Genomic DNA, 21480 nt, shown 5'->3' with positions numbered 1-21480 from the left:
TCTTGTTATTGTTCAACCAAAATGGACCAAACCACACATAGACAACTCTGGAAACCCCAAGGAGTCACCCTGAACAACCACTAAGAACTGCTATCTTCATTGCTCCTCCAGGCATCATACTGTTTGCCCAGTTGACACAATATGTTCCACTTCTGGCTACCTCTCATTCTTAAGTCAGGAGCCAGAAAAGCAGCAACAGAATCACGCTGGGCAGATCCAATAGTGCTCAGCTGATTCATTACAATATTTCTAAAAGATAAACATAGAAAGACTTAACATTATATTTAATATTGAAATTTAAGTATTGACAAATTACATTAAAGGAATTTTATTCTTCCTTTGGTGTCTGGGAGTAACCTGCATCTGTAATTTCAGTAATTAACCCAACTTTACTGAACAACTGAGAGAATATACTGAACAACTGAGCTGCTAGGAAAGGTATTGTCATAGGACAAAGATTTGAAGTCTATTATAGTTGTGTTTCCACAAATCTATTTGGGCTGTCCACAGCGTAATGGTTTTAGATAGATATGGAGAAGTGCCCTGTTCACTGAATTTTCACTAACTGGAGACTTTTGAGGGATCAGTTGCTTCAAATAGCTGCCCACACTTGCACTATCTATAATTTCCTTATAAATTGCTGAGTAACTGTTTCTTTGTACTCTGATTTCAATTTAGGTTCTCTAGTTTTGGATATATTTTTTTTTGAGTGTTTTCATTTGCCCATCTAAGGTGGCAGCTTAAATTGCATCTGAAATACACAGAACTCAACTAAGGATTCCAGCATGTATATCTATGGCTAAAATACTCTGAAGTAGATTTTAAAATCTGTTTTTTCATGGCTGAAAAGGACTTCATCTGGCACTTCTAGTTAGGCAGCTTGGGACTCTGGGCCTTTGTTGTCCTAATCCTGAGAGATGTCCTGACCAGACCAGGCCAGAGAGAAGGACCCAGATGATATTGCCATCTGCTGGCTCCAGATGAATCCCTAATACCCCCTGAGGTGAAACGGGATTGAAGTTTTAACAGCAAGAGCAACAATACCAGCTCCAGGCCATCTCAATAAAATTCTTTACCCCCCCAAATAAAAAAGAATGGTTATGACTATCTTTGATACCACTTAAGAGACTGTCAAACAAGGTTGTTGTTGTTTTTTTCTTTCCAAAACTGTCTCCAGCTAAAAGGAATAACAGTCATTATCTTTCTCTGGCCCAATAAATATTTAGTATTTATTCACAGAGGATCAGTCATTGGGCCAGAGAGAGCATGTGAAAATGATTCTGTAGCCCAGCCTGGGAGGTGGGAGACTCCAGTCCCCCTGCTCCAATCACTATTTCTCTAAAGTGAACACCTTCAACAGGAGAGCCTGAGGGACCCCTACATGAGACTATTGGTCATTGGTTAGAACATTCCCCTGAAAGGTAGGCCATCTGTGTTCAAATACCTTCTTCCTATCAGGTAGAGGGAGGAATTGAATCTGGGTCTCCCACATCCCAAACCACTGGGCTAAAAGTTATAATGTGGGAGGCAGCACCACCCGCACAAGCAGAGTTTGAATGGGACCTGATCCAGTAGGTGGCTTCTGCACATACCAGATAGGGCCCACACTTGACTTACGCGGCTGAATACCTATCTTCTCCTGGTTCATAAATTGCTCTGGGACTTAGGTGGGAAATAGGTATCCAGACACCTGGGAGTGAGGTAGCAGTGTGCATGCTCAGAGATGGAAACGTAGGTGCTGAGGGAACTTTTACCCTGAACACGTGGGCGGCGACCGACTGTAGACCCCTAGAGAGTTCAACAGGATTTCTGTGGATTGCAGTGGAGCCTAAAACTGGGACTTAGGCACCTATATCTGAGACTTAGACTTAGGTGCCTGAGTACTTTGGTGGATCAGGGACCATTAATTTATACAACTGAATAGTTAACCACATGACTGAATTACTTATTATGACCTCTTTGGTGGTGGTCTTAATATATACACTATTAGAAGCTAGGTATACTAACTACATTAAATTGGTATGGTAATTATTTTCAGTGATGTAGTGAACTTTCCAGTTATCTGAATTCATAGTAATTACATGTATCAAAAAGCATAACCACACTGTGATTGCACTGTGATGTTTAACTATAGCATAATTCCAGTGACACTACTATCCAGTGTGACTGTTGGTTTATTGTACAGCACATAGATTATTATCTGGTGTAATATTAACATGTGGGAAAGGAGCTAATGAAGTTTCAGTAATTTAATGGACTACCAAAAACACAAGTTCACCATAGTAAAAATGGGCTGGTTATCTACAGCCATCAGTGCACCTAAAGCAGTGTGAATTATTATATTTGTTTCTGGGGAATGAATGTTTCAAGACCTCCTTCTGGCTGAACACACTTTGAGAAGTGCCTGGCTGAGTCTGTATGGTTATTCTAAACAAATGACACTCCCTCATTTTAGCTAATCAGACCTCATTTCTATAAGCTTTTTATGGCTAATGTGAAGTACTCTACTGCTTTGCCCTAGAGATTGTGGCTTTGCACAACATGTGTTTGTTTTCATTAATTTCATCCCAGAAATTGTCAAAAAAGATGTTATTACTCAAGCTCTGCCTCATTGGGTTTTGTTTTTTTCATGAAATTCTACATAGCAGTTATTAGCATTGATATGTCATAATAGAAGGATCCATTGATCTATCTGTTTTTTTTTTCTTTATAAACACTATACAATGAATTCTGAACACTGACTCCTCAATAGATTTGTGTACAAACTGAATGCATATTGCACATTTCTCCTTATTGCTAATTAATTATCCTATAATTGAAAAGCATATATTTGAGACCTTTACAGCTCTTTACAATCAGCTATCTTTTTTAGCTGGTATCTGTTACAATTGATTAGTATTCTGATTGTATCTAATATTTTAGTAACAAAATCAAAAACATTTCATATCCAGTTCTTTCTTATTCTTGGAGAAGTGTTCAGCTGATCTCTCGAGTAGTTAATTACAATTGATGGAGTACAGCTTTGTTTCTAATTTATGTATTGACGAAAGCAGACCTGTTTTTCTGTTTCGGAGGCAAGCTGTAGTTTTCAGATCGATTGAGCATTGCTTCGGTTTCCAACAGAGTGCTGGATTTGCACTAATTATGTTTATTATGTCTAATGTATAGCACAATGAAACTAAAAATGTGCCAGAAAGATGAAAGTTTAAATTTCAATACAGAGATTTGCACTGGAGGAAAGTTGTATGCAGCACTTCCCTCTGAATAAACACTAATAATGGAAATTGTACATGAATTCCATATTCCTAATTTGAACATTTACCAGTTACATTTAAAATACAGTATATTTGTGCTCTCTTAACTGCATGAAAAGTTTCAGGAAAACTGCAAAGATTCAGATCCAAATGTTCAATCTGTGCCATATTTGTGTTTTCTTTCGTATTTTCAGCTTTTCATGTAGCAAACAGCACAGTGAGCATACTTATAAAGCTACTTCTGTTTTGAAAGATTCTACTGGTTTGAGGCATACTACCTGTATTTTAAAAGGAGAATGTACCACTGGAACTGGTAATATAAGTTCAAGTACTGTCAACAGTTTTTTGTTTGTTTGTTTTTTGCCTCAGTTTGCCACCTTTCCTGGCCTTCTCTTTCAGTTTGGGCTGTAAAATAAAATTCTATTTTTCTCTGAGATCACGCAGAAAATGCTTGCTCATAACTTCCCCCTCTCTCTTTAAGATGGCAGAGCAGGCTAACAGGAACTTTTTTAAACCAAAAAGGTTCAATTTGTGAAGTGGATTCAACAGTCTTCAAAGGGAAAGTTGTGCTTGCAGCTTGCAGATAGGCTGTGTCAGAGATCAGGACTAGATTCCAGACAAATGCAGCCTTAGAGAGTTCTCGCCCAGAGCAGGAAGGGCTCTTCAGCAGGACAGAAAAGATCACACTGCTTTGGCATAAGGCTATAAAACCCTTTAATATACTTTGTCACTCGGCTGGGAAAGTGGCAAACTGCACATTGTTCTCAAGAGTAAGCAAGAGACTAAAATATCCTCCCATTTCCTGAAATGAATTCTCTCCCCCTTGGAGAAAGATGCGGGAGTCCTTCCTCCTCCTTCTCCCCATAATGTAGTTCATTAAGCTGTTACTACAGAGGCTTATCCACCCGTTTGGTGTCTTCCAGCCCAGGGGATGAGGATAGAGCCATATCTTTCCCAAGAGAGGACTGTAGTCCCCAAATCCCCAAAAGCTGAAAATGTCCAAAAAGTATTGTATTACTGCCTCCTCAAATGCTTCATCCATGGGAAAAGGTCGGCTCTTTTACTCTCAGAGAAAACTGGCAAAGATCAGCACAAGAGATTTTGTGCCTTGAGTCTTCTGAGAAAACATGTCACAAGGTTAATAACACAAGGAGCATGCAGCCAAATCAAAAGGAAGAACAGAAGAAAAAGTATCCAAGGAAATACTTTTCTTCCAAATTAAAGTCAGAGGAAACTATGTCAGTCCATTTTTTCTCTGAAAAAATAGTAAGATCTAACTTGGAAAATCCATGCAGTAACAACAGAATAAATTGCCAGACTGAAATACTATAAAATTACAGGGTCTGGAACCGTTTTCTTCCATTCCTTAATTAAATAGATGATTAATGCTTTGAATAGAACTTCTATATAAAAGGTTCAAGAAACAAGAAAGTCAAGAGCATTCTGAAACATATTCAGCATCCTTCAAAGAAGCCCTCAACAAAATTTGATCTGGTCCAGGTGGTAGTAACCTATGTAACAGTGAAGAACAAAACCATATAGATTTGCATCAGCAGCCTTCAAGGAAAGAGGAGCTTTTTCACTGGACAATGAGACAATGGAAGTCATAATCTTCACAGAAAATCACCTTTCTGAATATCATCAGTGCATATCATACAAACAGAAGGCAACGTGGTTCAGCATGGAAACAGAAGATCACACTTATAAAAAGAAGATACCTTTGAAGCATCACAATTTGTCTGCCAACAAGTCAAAACACTCTATGCTTCTCCAAGGAAAAATACATCAGAGTCCTGGGAATGGAAAACCTACCTCATCCCTGGCCCAAATATAGAGTTACTTCAACCCTTAAAATCAGCATCAAATAAAAAAAAGCATAAATCAAGCATACTCTTCATCACTTGAGTGTCTGAGGAGGCCTTTGATTCTCTGTCCGAATTAGACACGACCTTGGTTCCTCCTTGACAGTGGTTAAGCTGTGCAGGCCTCCTAATCAGGGACCCCAGCACAGCCCAGATTTGAACAGCCTCAACCTCACTCTTGAAAGAAATATGATCACTGAGTCAGATTATTCTCATTAAATCACTGAGATTCTCTTCATTTACTGACTTCCAGTACTCTGAAAATCTATATGTCATCTGCACAAAAAAAAAAGAAGACGACGACGACGAGGAGAAATCACTATCCAGGATCCAGGAGTTTAAGTTGTTCTACAGATCCTTTAGGATGAGGACTTGAAGCACTCATCTTTTGGTTTCTGCAGCTAGCCAGGTTACCTAATCCACTTTGCAAAATCATTTTATCTGAATAAAAGGTAATAAATTTGGTCATTCAACCCTTTTTTTTCCTGCTTCTTTTGAACAGTCTCACTTATATATCCTTGTTTTCTATCATTCAAAACTGCTTCTTTGTAACTAGCCTCGCTAAGGCAAATATTCAAAATTGCACTCAGTGGAAGTATCCTACTGTGCTTTCCACAGTTAAAGTAGTTGCTATTTCATATGGGGTGTTATGATAAATATGCATGTCTCTACATGATAAAAATAATTTGTTAGTTTATTATGAAGACAGTATGTTATTATTACATTTTTGTTAAGAGGTGGGGTTTTGTAAATGATGTTACATACATTGTTTGTCCTTAGCAATCTTAATTTTGTTGTTGTGTTTCGGAGGTACACATTCTTTGTGTGTGTTTGTTTAGGTTTAATAAAGATTGAGTTTATTAAATTTTAAATAATTGGGTTGGACAGGTCACTAAATTGTTAAGTTCAAAGAATGAGTGGTGTTGACCAAACTAATAATGGCTCGTGAGCAGATCTGTATTCTGATCCAGCAAAGAATTTAAGCATGTGACTATTCACATACTAAAGCTAAGCTTGAGTTTAAATGCTTTGCTGGATTGGGTCCTCAATGTGCAACTGACATAATATGTACACTCACTACATAGCTAAATTAGCTATGTATCTGTTTGCATCCCAGCTTTTACTTTCAACATTAATAGATATTACAGAATAATTATAGATGACTGTGTCAGAACCAAGCTTAGAACTCAAGACTCTTGACTTCATAGTCCCTTCCCATTTGGGAACAATGCCTTCCATCCAAGCTATTAAATCTGTCTGTGCTTTACTTACTTCATTTGAAAAATGTGACTATTAATAATGCTTTGCACTTACAGTACTTTTTTCTTTTGTAGATTTCAGTGCTTTTATTCAAAAGTGAATAGGTTTATTGTGCTCCTCTGTCATTGGGTGCTTAAAAAATCCCCCTCTCCTACGCTGATATCTCAATTATCCTAAATACAGAGCATCTTGTGTGTGTGGTACTGTTGTCTAGAGAGAAAGTTATGGGTCTTCCATCTCCTCGTTTTGCCATAAACTTTCAATGTAATTTTTAGGAATCACATAACTTTTTGTTGCTCTGTTACCCCTCTGGAAATGGATCTGTGTATATTTCCCCCTAATCCAAGGAATTGTTTTGATTGGGAATTGAAGGAGGATAAATTTTACCAGGGGGAGGGGGATTTCTTGCATTTTTCAAAAGTAGTCTGATCAAAAGACCTCAATGACAAACATATTCTGTTGTCTTTTTTTCCTGATGGCTACACTGAGAGAGAATCATATCAAGTAGGAAGACCATAAATGACATTTTGATTTTTCTAAGGAGAAAACAAGCAGATTTTATGTCCCTGGGTGTGTAAAACCCATTACCACTTCATTATGTATTATACTGAAGCCAAAAGAGAGAGAATCCTTCTTTTGCTCCCCTTGAGATGACCTTTCCCTATGTTCCACCTTTCTTTCTTTTAGGATCTCAGGGCTTGCTATTTCCCCATTATGTACCAGATTGAGAGAGAGAAAGATCATGATAAATAATAGAAAGTGAATGACTTCATAATTTCCTTATTTCAATGTCTCCTGAATCTGACCCACCCACATTTTTGCAAACAATTAAGTCTTTGATTTCCGTTCTTTTTAGGGAGTAGTACACATAGTTTTTTTTCTTTAAGAAGAGAAAGAAGAGTGGAAGAGATAGGACACACAGTAATGTATATTTATATCTATATCAATAGTTCACAGTTAGAAGAATGTGCAAATAATGGAGTTTTGGGTTTCCTGGCAGTATCATAAAATTGAAAAGCTTGTTTTGGGTCACACTGAAAACACATTTTTTTTTTTCCAAAAAAGTGAAAGAAAAAAATTCATACCAAATGAAACATCTCGTTCAGCCTGAAGTGCAACTTGTTTTTAGACTCTGAGCATTTATAATGTTTAATTTTTAAAATAAAATTAAAAGAAATTTCAAAATAAAAAGTCAGTTTGAATTGAAAAATTGAATCTTATTATTTTTAGTTTTTTCCAACTGAAACAGTTTGGCAAAATCTGCACAAATTCCTGAAATGTTTCAGTGTCACCATATTTGCATTTTTCACCAAAAAAAGCTTCCAGAGTTTGGAATCCTTGCATAAGCAGGTCGATTCTTACTCTGTGCTCCAGATAGTAAACACATTAATTATGTTCCTAATTTATCTGCATCAAGTGATTTGTCTTTTGTCATTAATTTAAATAATAGAATGTAAACCTTAGCATAAACTTTCTTCTGAGCTTCTCTATTCCAAGTTTTTCCCCCCAACATGTTCCCTCTGTTCATGCCTTCATTTCCTACCACCTCAGAAACATTGTCAGGCTCTTTTATATCCTGATTGCAGTTGATAGGATTCACCTGATCTGAGTCAGGAAATAATTTTGCATCTTGACATAAGTTTCTAGCCTCTAACATCAAGGCTACTTATTTTAAAAGTCCTACATTCCTACATGGGGTTGTTGAACTTTGCCACTCTGTTACATCTTGAAACCCTACTTTTAATATTTCTAAATTAGTAAAATCCAAAATTATAGTTGTAGCTTTGCTGGTTAATAATTATTTCATATAAAAATTATATTAACATTCTTGAACTAACTTATTTTATAAAGAAAATAAATTGATAAAGAATATTTAATTATGCTTTTATAATACAAAATATTGGATTTTTATATTTTTGTGTGTTTCTATGGGGACCTATTCATTCCAGCATCATAGAATTATTTTAATAATTGCTCTATTTCTAGTGACATCAGCTATAACCAAAATAAAGGAAAATATTTTCTTTTCCTCTATTTTTTCAAAACACACAATTGTTCAGTTTCTCCCCTTAATTATTATACATGTGCAAACCAGTGAGATTGCAAAAGTTTAACTGAGTTCTATATTTGACCCAATAAATTAGTGCTATTTTTGTGGAAATTTTCATGCATGTGAATCTCAGTATGAACAAAGAAATACACTTTGAACTGTATAAAAGGATATATCAAAGGATGTCTATCTTAATCCATTCAGATCATCCAATCCTAGAGTAATCTAGAAGAAACAGAAACCTTTGTTATATATTGTTTTAGCTCCAAAACGCTAATCTTGGGAAACATCTATATTTCTGGTGGACATAATACTGAATTCTTCCTGGAGCTTTGTGACATCCTTTTTCTTAAAATGGACACTTCTGCAATTGTACACCAAGATTAGAAGGCAGGAATAGACAGACATTTTAATTAGTCCAACTTCACATGATCCATTTTGTAAGCAAGGGAAAGATAGGCCAAACTGGATTTGAAAGCTGTGTGGATATTTAAGCAACCTAACGATTATAATTATTTGAACTTTTCAGCATTGTATACATGATATTCTACAATTGATTTCTTCTTGATGTCATTGAATGTTTTGTGCATTGAAACAGACATAAATATATTAATTTCTTGCTATGTTCTGATGCTGTTACCAAAGTAGGCACCACTATAATGGAAGACAGTAGGTTTATGCCTGAGCTGAATTTGGCTTCAAGAATATTATTATTTATGTTACAGTAGTGCCTAGGGCCTAGTGAGAATGGGCTACAGACTGTACAAACAGAGAAGTAGGCAGGCCCTTCCCCAAAAAAGGTTACAATTTAAATAGACAAGACAAAGAGTAAGGGAAATGAATATACATATGAAGAGACTGATGTTTGCAAATGTAAAGTGATTGTCTCTAAACATGTTAGTTCCACATGTTGGAGGTGTGGGGGGGAGGCTGTGAGAAAGGATGGAATAGGATAGGGTAATAAATTATTTTATTGTTAAGGTCCACATTTCTTGTTAAAGGTATAGTCAAAGTCCAGACACCAGAGAAAATAACACTAAAATAATAATAATATAATTAATAATAAGTAAATAAAAAGATTTTATGGCCCGTTCAAAAGTGTGTGGTGGTCCATATTTGGCCCGCAGCCTGCCTATTGACTACCCTGGCTAGACGGTTGATTGGTTTGTTTTTAAGTCCTTTGGGTGGGGGTGAGTTAGGCAGCTATTAGCTGAACAAAAAGACAAAGGCAGAGAGGACATAGAAGGGAAAGAGTTAAGAGGGATAGGGGAAGAGGGTGCATGAGGGCAAGCCAGATGAGATAGGAAAGTATAGTTTTCCCAAGTCCCCCAGATGGAAACTAAATTCTGATTCTGTAGCCCTTACAGTGGAAGAAGTATTCAAATGAGTAATCATTTTCTCTGATTATTTGAAATAGAATTTTTGAAAAGCCCAGTAACCTTTGTGAATTTTTACTACAGAGGATACATGTAAACTAACTTGTGAAAATGGAGGAAGATGCATTATGAATGAGAAGGGTGATTTAAGATGTCACTGTTGGCCAAGCTATTCTGGAGAAAGATGTGAAACCAACCACTGTTACAATTACTGTCAAAATGGAGGAACGTGTGTAGCCTCTGCTCTTGGTAAATATTTGCATGCGGCTTCTATACTTTTATCTTGACTGAAATGGATTTATTCTACACATTTACACGACCCCCGCCCCTTTTCCTTGAACTATTTGTTGTAATCTTTATGGATTTTAAAATTTCTGTCCACACATAAAGCCTCTCCTCCTCAACTTGGTTTTGAAAACCTACTACAAATCTCTTACATTATATAAACCCTGTCTGTCTTGTTAGGATAATGCCATAATAGGGTCTTTTAATTGGAGATAGGGCTTTTTCCATGATCGCTGCTTTCTCCTGCTGCTCTCATCAGAGTGCTGGGCACTTGATGACCACCCCGCTTTCCACAAGATGGGGCTTTTCCTCTACCCCATAGCAGATCATCATCATACTGACCTCTACATTCTTTTACACCAATGCTTCTCTCGGCAATAGGAATGAAAACATGTCCCTTTATTAAATGTGAAACAAGCCTGCAGCTTTGGTACAGGTAACCTGCTGTTTGTATAACATGCTGGGCAGGATGGTATGGAGTTGTGCATTTAAGCCACAAGTCTTTCTCCTTCTGACCCCAGGGCAAGATTGGCTCTTCTGCAGCTGTAAGTCTAAACTCCTCCTCATCGCTTAATCATGTCTCATCACCATGTGTGGCATGTGTCCATGATATAACTTCTAAATATTTGAAAAAGGTGACACTTCATTTTGGGTTCATTTAACATGTTTATTTCTGTGTGTGTGTGTTTACTGCAGCTAATTCTAAAAATTCTCTAGTTTCCTAGCCACCTTGGGCTTGCTGGATTTGTCCCCTTCTTTCTTTTTCACCACTCCCATATCTGCCACTCAATTTTCATGGACAGACAAGTGAATACATCCACATAGACTTCTTTCAAAACATTTTCTTTAACAGACTTTGACCAGTGGTTACCAGTCTGTTCCTGCAAAGTGTCTCCTGGCATCTCAGTTTTAAAAAGCACCTTTGTCCCGTGTGGTTTTCCCTGTAGAGAGAGGTGGATGGGATGCCTGATATCTGTTGGGTATGGGGCATAACCCCTCTTTTTCTGATGAAACCTCTGTTAGCTTGAGTGCACTGTCCTCTGCTATTGGAGGTGTTTCCTCACTCCCTGGCACCCTTTTTTGGCCATCTGCCACCCTAGCTTATGGGCAGGCTTCTAGATTCCGTATCCACCTTATTCCTTCACCCATAGTAGCCCTCCTCCTGAGAAGGAATACCCGAGACAGGGAAGTTCCCCAACATTTTAGCAATGGAAAGGTGGTAGTTATCAGCCAATTCCCCCTATATGTTTGTGGGGAGCACATCTACAGCTACCCCAATGTAGTGTCTGATGCCTGCTGATTGCCTCCTGTGTCCTGCTTAGGGGCTTAGCTCATCCCCAGCTGCTGTGTCGCATCTCCTACCTTTTGCTTGAAGGGTAGCCTCTGCTGTTACTACCTTCACTGCTGCCTGGCCTCTGACTCTCGGCTGGGGACCAGGATGGGGGAGCAAATAGACTCTGCTCTGTTTACTGCTTCTGCCCTGCCTCTCCTCGGGCCAGGGGGGTGGACTTGGCTGTAGCTGCAGTGCTGCCAGAAACAATCCTGTAGTCTCTTCTACCAGGCATTTCTGCAGTTTGCTTAGATTCTCCCTCCCGCCCTCAGGGGCTTGAAATTGAGAATTAATGAGACCCAGTCAGCTCCCCTAATCCTCCCTCCCTCTCAATGAGAGGCAGAGGAGGCACACTCCCACATACAATTTGAGATGCAAGGCGGTGCTGAGGTCCACTATGTTTAGAAATAAGCTCTTTCCTCTCCCCCACATGGAAATTGGCCTTTCCTCTACTGGACCTGACTATACTGCTGTCCCTGCCCCTCCCAAGATGGGGAAAAGCAGAGGAAATTCAAATACACTTGCAGCTAATTCACTTTACAGTAAATGTAAGGTGTGTCATATTACAGTTAAAAAACAAAGCAGCATCCCTGCTGAGTTTTAATTGTCAGGTTTCAGAGTGGTAGCCATGTTAGTCTGTATCAGACTGACATCAGGAATTATAACATTCAAAAACCAGTAGGAGAACACTTCAATTTCCCTGGACACTCAATAACAGATTTAAAAGTGGGAATTCTTCAACAACAAAAAATTCAAAAACAGACTCCAACAAGAAACTGCAGAACTGGAATTAATTTGCAAACTGGACACCATCAAATTAGGCCTGAATAAAGACTGGGAGTGGATGGGTCACTACAAAAACTAATTTCCCCCTGCTGACACTCACACCTTCTTGTCAGCTGTTTGAAATGGGCCACCTTGTTTACATTGGCCTCATTAGCACTACAAAAGTGATTTCCAATCCTTCTTGTCAACTGTTGAGAATAGCCCACTTCCACCTTAATTGTATTGGCTCGTTAGCACTGACCCCCAACTTGGTAAGGAAACTCCCATCTTTTCATATGCTGTGTATTTATACCTCCCTAATGAATGTTCCACTCCATGCATCTGATGAAGTGGGTTTTAGCCCATGAAAGCTTATGCCCAGATAAATTTGTTAGTCTCTATGGTCCTCTAAGGAGCCACAAGGACTCCTCTTTGTTCTAATTGTCACACGCCCTCTTTTACAAACTACATTCCCTAGTTAGACTATCAACAGTAGCTCAGCATGGTAATATAACTCTTACCCATAATTAAGATATATTGTCATGTTATGATATATCAGGATGTGATTAAGGACATACTGTAGTACTCTAATGTGTGTTAGTTTACACTATATGTGTCCTTTAAGATTTAAAATATATATATATATATATATATTTGTGAATACTTCTAACTGCAATAGTTTTTCCTTAGATAGTGTATACAGTGGCTTTGAATAGATTCACCATTACACTGCTCAATAAAGGGGTTTCAAAGTGGGCAGAAATGTAACTTACATGCATTTTAAATCACCTTTACATTTCCAGACAGGTGTAAATAGGTCTTAGCATAATGGAGAATCAGGCCCTAAAAATCTATTTCAGACTCAAAATAGTTTCAGCATTATTGGAGTTGGGCTCAGATAGTAACCCAAATGTATCCTAAATAAATAAATACAAATTCCTCCTTGATATTCTGATACTATAAATAAAATGAGTCCGGATAAGGAAATGCTTTTCCAATGTGTGCATATAAATTCTGTTCTCTTTTACCACCAAATTAATAATAATAATTTGATAACCGATTAAGTCAATTGCAGAGTGTTATTCATTTTTTAAAAACATTATTGTGTTAAATTTTTGTTGAGTATTATATGTTGTAGAACCTCATCTGCACACAAATGTTAATTTGTTAAACAAATCCCACTGGCAGTTCATGGATTTATTCATTGTTGGTTTACTTACAGTTAAGCCTTTTGGCAAATTCCTATGTGGACATGATATAACTAGAGTTGGGGCAGCTTTAATTAAAATTTATAAGTTTATGACAGTTGTATTGAACTACAATAATTGAACAAAGAAAATGTCATCAGTTAATTAAAAGCACACATCTGAAAGATCTAATTAAAAGTTTGGATAATAGTAATGAATGTTTTCCAGCAAACCAAATTAACAGGAATTTTTAAAAAAATAATTAATATTAACAGTAAATGTCTAAAAAAAATACAATTGCTTTTCTCTTCCAGAATAAAAGTACAAAATAAAATAATAGAGCAATAAGTGAGCTTATCGAAAACATTAACAAGGTTTAGGAAGATCACAAAATTAGATAAACCTGTATTCCTAGTATATTTGCAGGAAATAGAATTCTTGATTAGAGTAATTTGAAATAAGTAGAAAATCAAATTGGCTGTTCCTTGGCACAGGTAAAAGAACAGTTGATGAAGTATTTTATGCCGCTTTAAAAGCCTTGTAAATATCAGTCTTAATAGACTCAGAATTGCAGTTTAATCTGCCTTTTTTTTTTTTTAACCAATGTATGGAGCTTCTCTTTGATGGAGACTTATAAGATGTCAGGCCAGATTTTTGGCCCACGCTGAACAACTCATTTGTACTCCTCACTTGTCACAAAGGGACCAGAACCTTCCTTACACAGAGAAGTTGGGGGTTATTAAAAATGGGATAATGCCCAACTGGCATTGAAGTAGTGTAGCTACCTCAAAATCATTACCTCTGTCCACCATCAGTTGGGGAATGCTGGGGGTGAGATGGAGCACAGCTGGAGTTCAAGATGCTCTGTTGATCCATAGCTAGCACAATGGTTCTTAAAGAGCCACTGCAAACAGCATTGTTGAGAACAATCCCAAGCCTGCTCTAATTTACCCCATGGGCCAAACTAGCCCCTGTCTGCCCCCAATATTGAGAGAGTGCATACCTTGGTTCTACCAAAGGATCAAGCCCTATATTTCAAATAAGTAACTGTGTATACTAAAAATTCTCCCAATAAAACCTCCATACCCTGATGGGTCTTCAGTCTCATGAATGTGAATTATCGTGTGGACATAAACTATAGATGTCAAGACAAGCTATCCTTTAACATACTATCTTTGAACTCCTTATATTAGACTGCACTCTGTTCTGTAAGAATGGTATCAAATGGAATAGAAAAATGAAAGAGAGTGTACATATTCCTATACACCAAGTGAATACAGTAAAACCTGCCAAGAGCAACCACTCATGGGAGTTAGCAAAAGTGGTCACTTGCAAGAGATGGTTTGCACACAAGAGAGCGGTGGTGTTCCCTGGCTTCTGCAAGTAGTCTCTTATGACAGGTGGTCTCTCTAAAGGAGGTTTGCTGTATTTAAATTCCTGGTCCTGAGTCTACTATTGCCAGAGTGAACAAAGATGTAATTTCTGATAATTTAGACATTCAACTAGATGATTTGAAATTTAAGGAAACAGAGTTTAGTTTAAAAAAAAATTAGAATGCATATAAAAATTCTCACCATTTCTCTCTGTAATGAAAATGAAATAATTCTATCGACTGTTTACTTCACCTAATACACAAAGCAGTATCTTCAGTCTTTCCTTCCAAGAGACTGTATTTCCTTCCAAGAGACATAACAACATACAAACTATTTCTCAGTTATGTATTCAAATTGTTGACATACCTCGAGCCAATGTCCACAGGTGAATGTCCACATTTAGACGAGTCCTTATTCTTAACTCTTCTCACATATAATTCATATTTTGAATTTAAGATGATGGCTAGATTGAGAAAAGACAATCTCATAGACACTAAAGGGAGAAAGTGCTGACATATTTATTTTTGCAGATGAACAGGACAGTTTATTTGCTACCATATAGCAGTCTAAACCTTTAGAGGAGAGCAAGACACGAGAAGTCATTCTTCCGCTCTACTCTGCACTGGTTAGGCCTCAGCTGGAGTATTGTGTCCAGTTCTGGGCACCGCCTTTCAAGAAAGATGTGAAGAAATTGGAGAGGGTCCAGAGAAGAGCAACAAGAATGATTAAAGGTCTAGAGAACATGACCTATGAAGGAAGGCTGAAAGAACTGGGTTTGTTTAGTTTGGAAAAAAGAAGACTGAGCGGGGACATGATAGCAGTTTTCAGGTATCTAAAAGGTTGTCATAAGGAGGTGGGAGAAAACTTGTTCATCTTAGCCTCTAAAGATAGAACAAGAAGCAATGGGCTTAAACTGCAGCAAGGGAGGTTTAGGTTGGACATTAGGAAAAAATTCCTAACTGTCAGGGTGGTTAAACATTGGAATAAACTGCCTAGGGAGGTTGTGGAATCTCCATCTCTGGAGATATTTAAGAGTAGGTTAGATAAATGTCTATCAGGGATGGTCTAGACAGTATTTGGTCCTGCCATGAGGGCAGGGGACTGGACTCGATGACCTCTCGAGGTCCCTTCCAGTCCTAGAGTCTATGAATCTAAAATCCTCTATGTAATCTGATCATAACACAAACACCACTTACTGGGCTAGCTATTCTTTCTGAGAAACATTTTATCTGAGTCCCACACACTTCCCATTCTCAGGTGATTTGTTCACAAGATAACTACATGTGCCTCTGCATCCGAAGAAGTGGGTATTCACCCACGAAAGCTCATGCTCCTACACATCTGTTAGTCTATAAGGTGCCACAGGACTCTTTGCTGCATGTGCCTCTGGTATCACATCTGCTTTACCTACCCTCAAAAATTTTTTGTAAAATCAAAACAAGATATACTCTAATTGGCTTACTAAAATGCTGTACAAAACATTTGCAAAAATGCATAATAACTGGAATATATTTTCTCTGCTTGTTCCCCATTCCATCAGTTTTCAAGTGTTGAAGATACTGTGAGACTCAATCGTCATTCATATTTATTTTTCCATTTTTTACAAGGTAGTCTGAGCTCAAGGACTAGCAACTTCCAATTATATTAAGCAGAATATAAATTTTCAGTTTTTAAGAATATATAAATACATTGTTGGTTCTTTATTTTAAGTTATTTTTATTTGTTTATATTTACAAGCATTTAATATGCATAGCATCTGGGCACAATTTACATTATTTAGATCAGGGTCAAACAAAATTCACCTCAAAATAGGGAATATGTACTTTATGAACCCGCATATCAATTGAACCATCTACCCTGAAAGAAGCAGAGACAGCGAATACCAGAGAAGAGACTAAACACCAATAAATTTAGTAACATTGCAGTTAGTAGAAATCTTTCATCACACTCTAAGGGTACGTCTATACTTACCTCTGGGTCCGGCGGTAAGCAATCGATCTTCTGGGATCGATCCCGGAAGTGCTCGCCGTCGACGCCAGTACTCCTGCTCTGCGAGAGGAGTACGCGGAGTCGACGGGGGAGCCTGCCTGCCACGCGTGGACCCGCGGTAAGTTCGAACTAAGATACTTCTCTTCAGCTACGTTATTCACGTAGCTGAAGTTTCGTATCTTAGTTCGAAGTGGGGGGTTAGTGTGGACCAGCCCTAAAAGTGACCAAGGTGGAGACAGACATAGTTGCAGCAAGAGTCAGCTTTCACTAACCTTCACCTACTTAAAGAGATGGCATTCTCCACTGTAGAGCTCATCCAACTGGCGCATGTGCTGAAAATGTGGTGTGTCAAAAGTTGTTGCCTTCTTGCTGCTTTTACAGGCACTTAAGTTTGGAGAACACAGTGTAGACATTTAATTACAGGAACTTCCACAAGGGGATAATTAATTGATGGAGATGCAGGAGGTGTGGCCAACATATGAGGGATAGGTAGGGGAAGAGAAAGACAATGTTGCCATACAGCAAGTGCTGTAGAGTATGCTAATTGAGGAACAGAAAAACTGGGGACAGTAAAGATGAAAGAAAGAGCAAAAAGGATATAGTGTCAATGTATTTTATTTTACCTTTAGAACACAAGTTGACACAAGATTGTTGTATGATTATGATTCCCACCTTGAGATGGTTGGATATACATAAGGCAATCTTATAAAAATGTTCTCCATGCTATTATCTGATATCTCTGTTAATAATAGCTGATTCTTATATAGCATTTTTTATCAGTAGATCTCAAAGCATTTTTAAAGGATACCACTATTATCACCATCCCTATTTTACAACTGGGGCACAGAAAAAGTATGTGATTTACTCCAACTCACACCATAGACCAGTGGCTGAACAGAACCCAGGTTTCCTGAATACCAGGACACTGGTCAGTCCACTAGACCACAATATCTCACTACTATAGGGTAGTATGGTGTGGTAACTATTATCAGTCATTGTATGAGTTTTAGTAAAACAATCTGAGAAGTATTTTAAAATTCAAAGATAGAAGATGCTTTATAAGAGCTAAGCATTATTTTTAAAAAAATATTATTTTGGTTGATAACTCTGCATATTAATGGGAAATGAACTGCTGGCATTTCTAGCTGACACATTAAATTAAATGACAAAAATAGGTTTTAGGATAAAATGAAAGAAATCTTCACATAACTTTCAAAAACGGGCCTATTTGTAAGCCTACTGTTGCACAGAAGAGAATAAAATTCTCCCATGAACAGGCAAAATACACTTTCCCCATCACTTTTTAAAAAGAAGAAAGAGCTTGACAAGAAAACAGAGGCTTCAAACTTTTAGATCTTATTCTGTCATTATTTTTTTAATACTCTTATGTAGCAGACAACAATGATTTAACTCAAAACTGTCTGAAACCACTTAACCCAGTGGCAAGAATCCAAATACAAAATATACAAGAGTACAACTCTGAGTCATTTGCCCAAAAAAAAAAAAAAACATTGCATGTCAGCATCTGAATTCAATATCGTTGATTTGGTGCTTCGAGAACAAGAGACATATTTTGATGCATAAGTAGGTTACTGCATATTCAACCAAGTTTGAGCTACTTTAAATTGATGGTTTCATTCCTACAGAACAAGTTATAGGAAGAGATTGGCTGACTGAACACTAATCTCATGGGAGCAAACATTTCAACTTAGCATTCATTAAAACAACAAAAGAGAATATTGAAAAAGGAGTAGGAAAGAAGTGAAGGGAAGAATGTGGAGGAGGAGGAGAAGTGGTAATAGGAGAGGAGAGAAGAGAGGAGAAGAAAAATATAAATAAGGCATAGTCCCATCTGCCAGAGAGGAGAATTTGACCACTTTTCTTTCATCAAAGAACTTTCTGTGAGGCACTGAGAAACTATAATGACAGGTATGATATAAAAATGTGCATAGATAGGAAGAAAAATCAGAGATTCAGTCATTATTGTGTTTAATTTAACGAAGTTGTAGGACACTGACCAAAAGATATTGGAGAAACTATGAAAGGTCATATAGAGAAGTGGATATGAGAGTTGTGAATAATATAGTGGTAATAAGTGGCAGTAGAAGAGTGGATGAGGTCACCCAGGGGCGAGTGTGAAAAGTGGGGACCTAGACCAGACTACTGAGGAACACAAAAAGAGAGAGGGAAGGTGAAGGAAAGAGCTACTGAAGGTTATGCTGAAGGAGTAAACAGCAAGGTAGAAGAGAACCAGGTAAGGACACAGTCACAAAGCCCAAGAAAGAAAGACAGATGAAGAAGCGGTTGATGGTGTAGCAGAAAGATCAAGGATAATTAATATGGAGAAGAGGACGAGTGATTCCCAGTGCAGGTGGACAGGCTCATGCTCACTCAACTCAAGTTAGCATGTGAAAATTAGAAGTGTGGATGTTATGGGGCTAGTGGCAGATAGAGCTAGTCACCCAAGTCCAAACCCGCCTGAACCCCTGGATCCAAGGTTGGCCAGCGAGCCTGAGCCACCTCCAGTGCTGCAGTGTCCACACTGCTTTTTTATAGCATGCTTGCTCCAGGTGAGCTAGCATGAGTCTGTCTACTCTAGGCTGGGAATCACACCTCCCAGTTGCAGACATATCTTGAAACTCTTTATAGAGGTCATTTACTGGCTATTGTGAGAACAGTTTCAGTGGAACAGGGATAGAAAAAGGAGAGCATTGTAAGAGAAGAATTCTAGGCACTGGGAAGAGACTGTCCATTCAAGGAGCGTTAGAGATAAAGAGGAGGACAGAAATGGGGTGATCAAAAGACAATTGTTGTTGAGTGAAGATTTCTTTAGGATATGGTAAACAGCATGAAACTGATGTAGAGGGAAAGGCCAGGGGAGAAAGAGTGATTCACAAGGAAAAGGAAAGGAATGAGGAGGGGAGATTAGAAGGTGTGAAAGGGTAGGGCAGAATTGACAAGTCGAGACAATTGATGTGGACTGAAGTTTAGAGACTTCAGAGTAGAATATAGATTTGAAAAAGGAGAAGGAGCAGATGGTAAACTCCTGTTGGATCCAGACAGTTCTTTGAGTAGGGTCCCTTCAGGTGTGCATGCACCCTTGATTGGAGATTTTTAGTAGCAGTACCTGTTTGGACCATGCATGTGCTCTATACACATCCTTGTGCCCTGTACTGAGGATATGCAGAGCTACATGGGTGAACTGCCCTCAGTTCCTTCTCAACAGTCTTTGGCCTAAGATGGAGTGTCAAGCATGCCTGCTTTGCTTAGATATAGTTAATTATCATTAGCTTTTGTGTTTCTTAGCTTAGTTTAATTCATTGTACACCTCTACCCCGATATAACATTGTCCTCGGGAGCCAAAAAATCTTACTGCATTATATCCGAATTCGTGTTATATCAGGTCGCATTATATCAGGGTAGAGGTGTATTTAGTTTGGGGGCCTTTGGTTTTGTTTTGTTTCCCCCTCTTTTTTGTTTCCTCCCTTGAGGGGTTATTCTGGGCATTAATGCTTCTGGGGTGTGCTGGGATCCCCAGGCTTTAAATGATGTCTTTCCTATTAGGAAGCTATCGTGGTCAGTAACAGCTACTCTCAGTGCCTCCATTGTGAGGGAAACACCCACACATCGGCCAAGTGTACGATCTGCTCCTCCTTCAAAAGCAGATCTCATAAAAGTAGAGAAATAAAATGTAAATTGTTAATGATGAAGCTAGCCCTAAGACTGGCCTCCAATCTAGGCTCCAAGAACTCTCTTGCACACCAGTGCCCAACCTCAATTAGTGCCCCATCTGCTTCTAGATCATGGTCACCAAAAGCCACGTAGCATGACTCCCTCTGGGCCTTGGTCACCAAAACCTTGAGGGACACAGTACCTACATCTCAATCCACAGTACCAAGAGCCTCTCACAGTAAGACTCTGGGTGCTGACAAGAAGAGCAGGAATGTTAGCTCTCCTTCTAAGGCATCTGAGTCACCAATCAAAAAGAATGTTCCAGAGACTCAGGTCACAAAGGGAGTACTATTGAAGGTCCAGTTGGTTCCAGTACCTCAAGGTTATCTAAGGCTTCCTCTAAAAGCCACTCTGCTACTAAACTGGATTTGGTACCAAAGACTTCTTTAGCATCAGGTGGCCATGTCCATTCTAATAGACATTCCACTTCAAAGAAGTCCACACCATCAGACTATGTTGCACCTTCAGTATCTATACCAGTGTCCCAGACCTCTATATCAGTACCATCTGAGTCCGAGTCTAGATGCACATGTTCATACCATTCAGTGTCTGACACACCAATGCATTCTAGACAGTCCACATCTTGGTATCAACATTGGTCTCCACAGGATCTTGCTCAACTCACTCTCATGTACCCTCAGTACCATAGGAGTTCAGATATTTAAGGGATCTTTTTGTTTCAGGTGAGCCACAGTCTCTATTACTTCCCAGTACCGTACATTTATCTGCCCCAAAATCTTCTGGGTCACCTGTGAATGAGGCTTTGCTAGAGTCTGCTGAGACTATCTGGCACCCTTCAGCTACAACACCCCCTACTTGTAAATGTGCTAACAAAAATATTGTGTTCCAGCCAAGGACTTGGAATTTTATATTCATAACTTTCACTGAATTGTTTGGTGGTAGAAGCGGTTAATGAGCATGGTAGTAAATTCCATATTCAATCTAACCCTTACAACAAAGACAAGAAGCAACTTGATTTCTTCGGTAATAAGAGTTATTCATCAACTTTACAATTCA

The 21480-nt window shown here is 38.4% G+C and overlaps 1 protein-coding gene across 1 annotated transcript in view; it reads left to right on the top strand.

Moving 5' to 3' along the window:
• Positions 1-21480, top strand: part of LRP1B (LDL receptor related protein 1B) — a 1070902-nt gene that overhangs the window by 1001579 nt on the left and 47843 nt on the right. Inside the window, exon 83 of the mRNA XM_065413676.1 lies at positions 9887-10051. Within this exon, the coding sequence (XP_065269748.1) occupies positions 9887-10051 (165 nt within the window). The remainder of the gene's footprint in view (positions 1-9886; positions 10052-21480) is intronic.

Source organism: Emys orbicularis, chromosome 11 (assembly GCF_028017835.1).
Source record: "Emys orbicularis isolate rEmyOrb1 chromosome 11, rEmyOrb1.hap1, whole genome shotgun sequence".
Taxonomy (NCBI): Eukaryota; Metazoa; Chordata; order Testudines; family Emydidae; genus Emys; species Emys orbicularis.
This window is presented reverse-complemented; position numbering and strand designations above follow the sequence as displayed.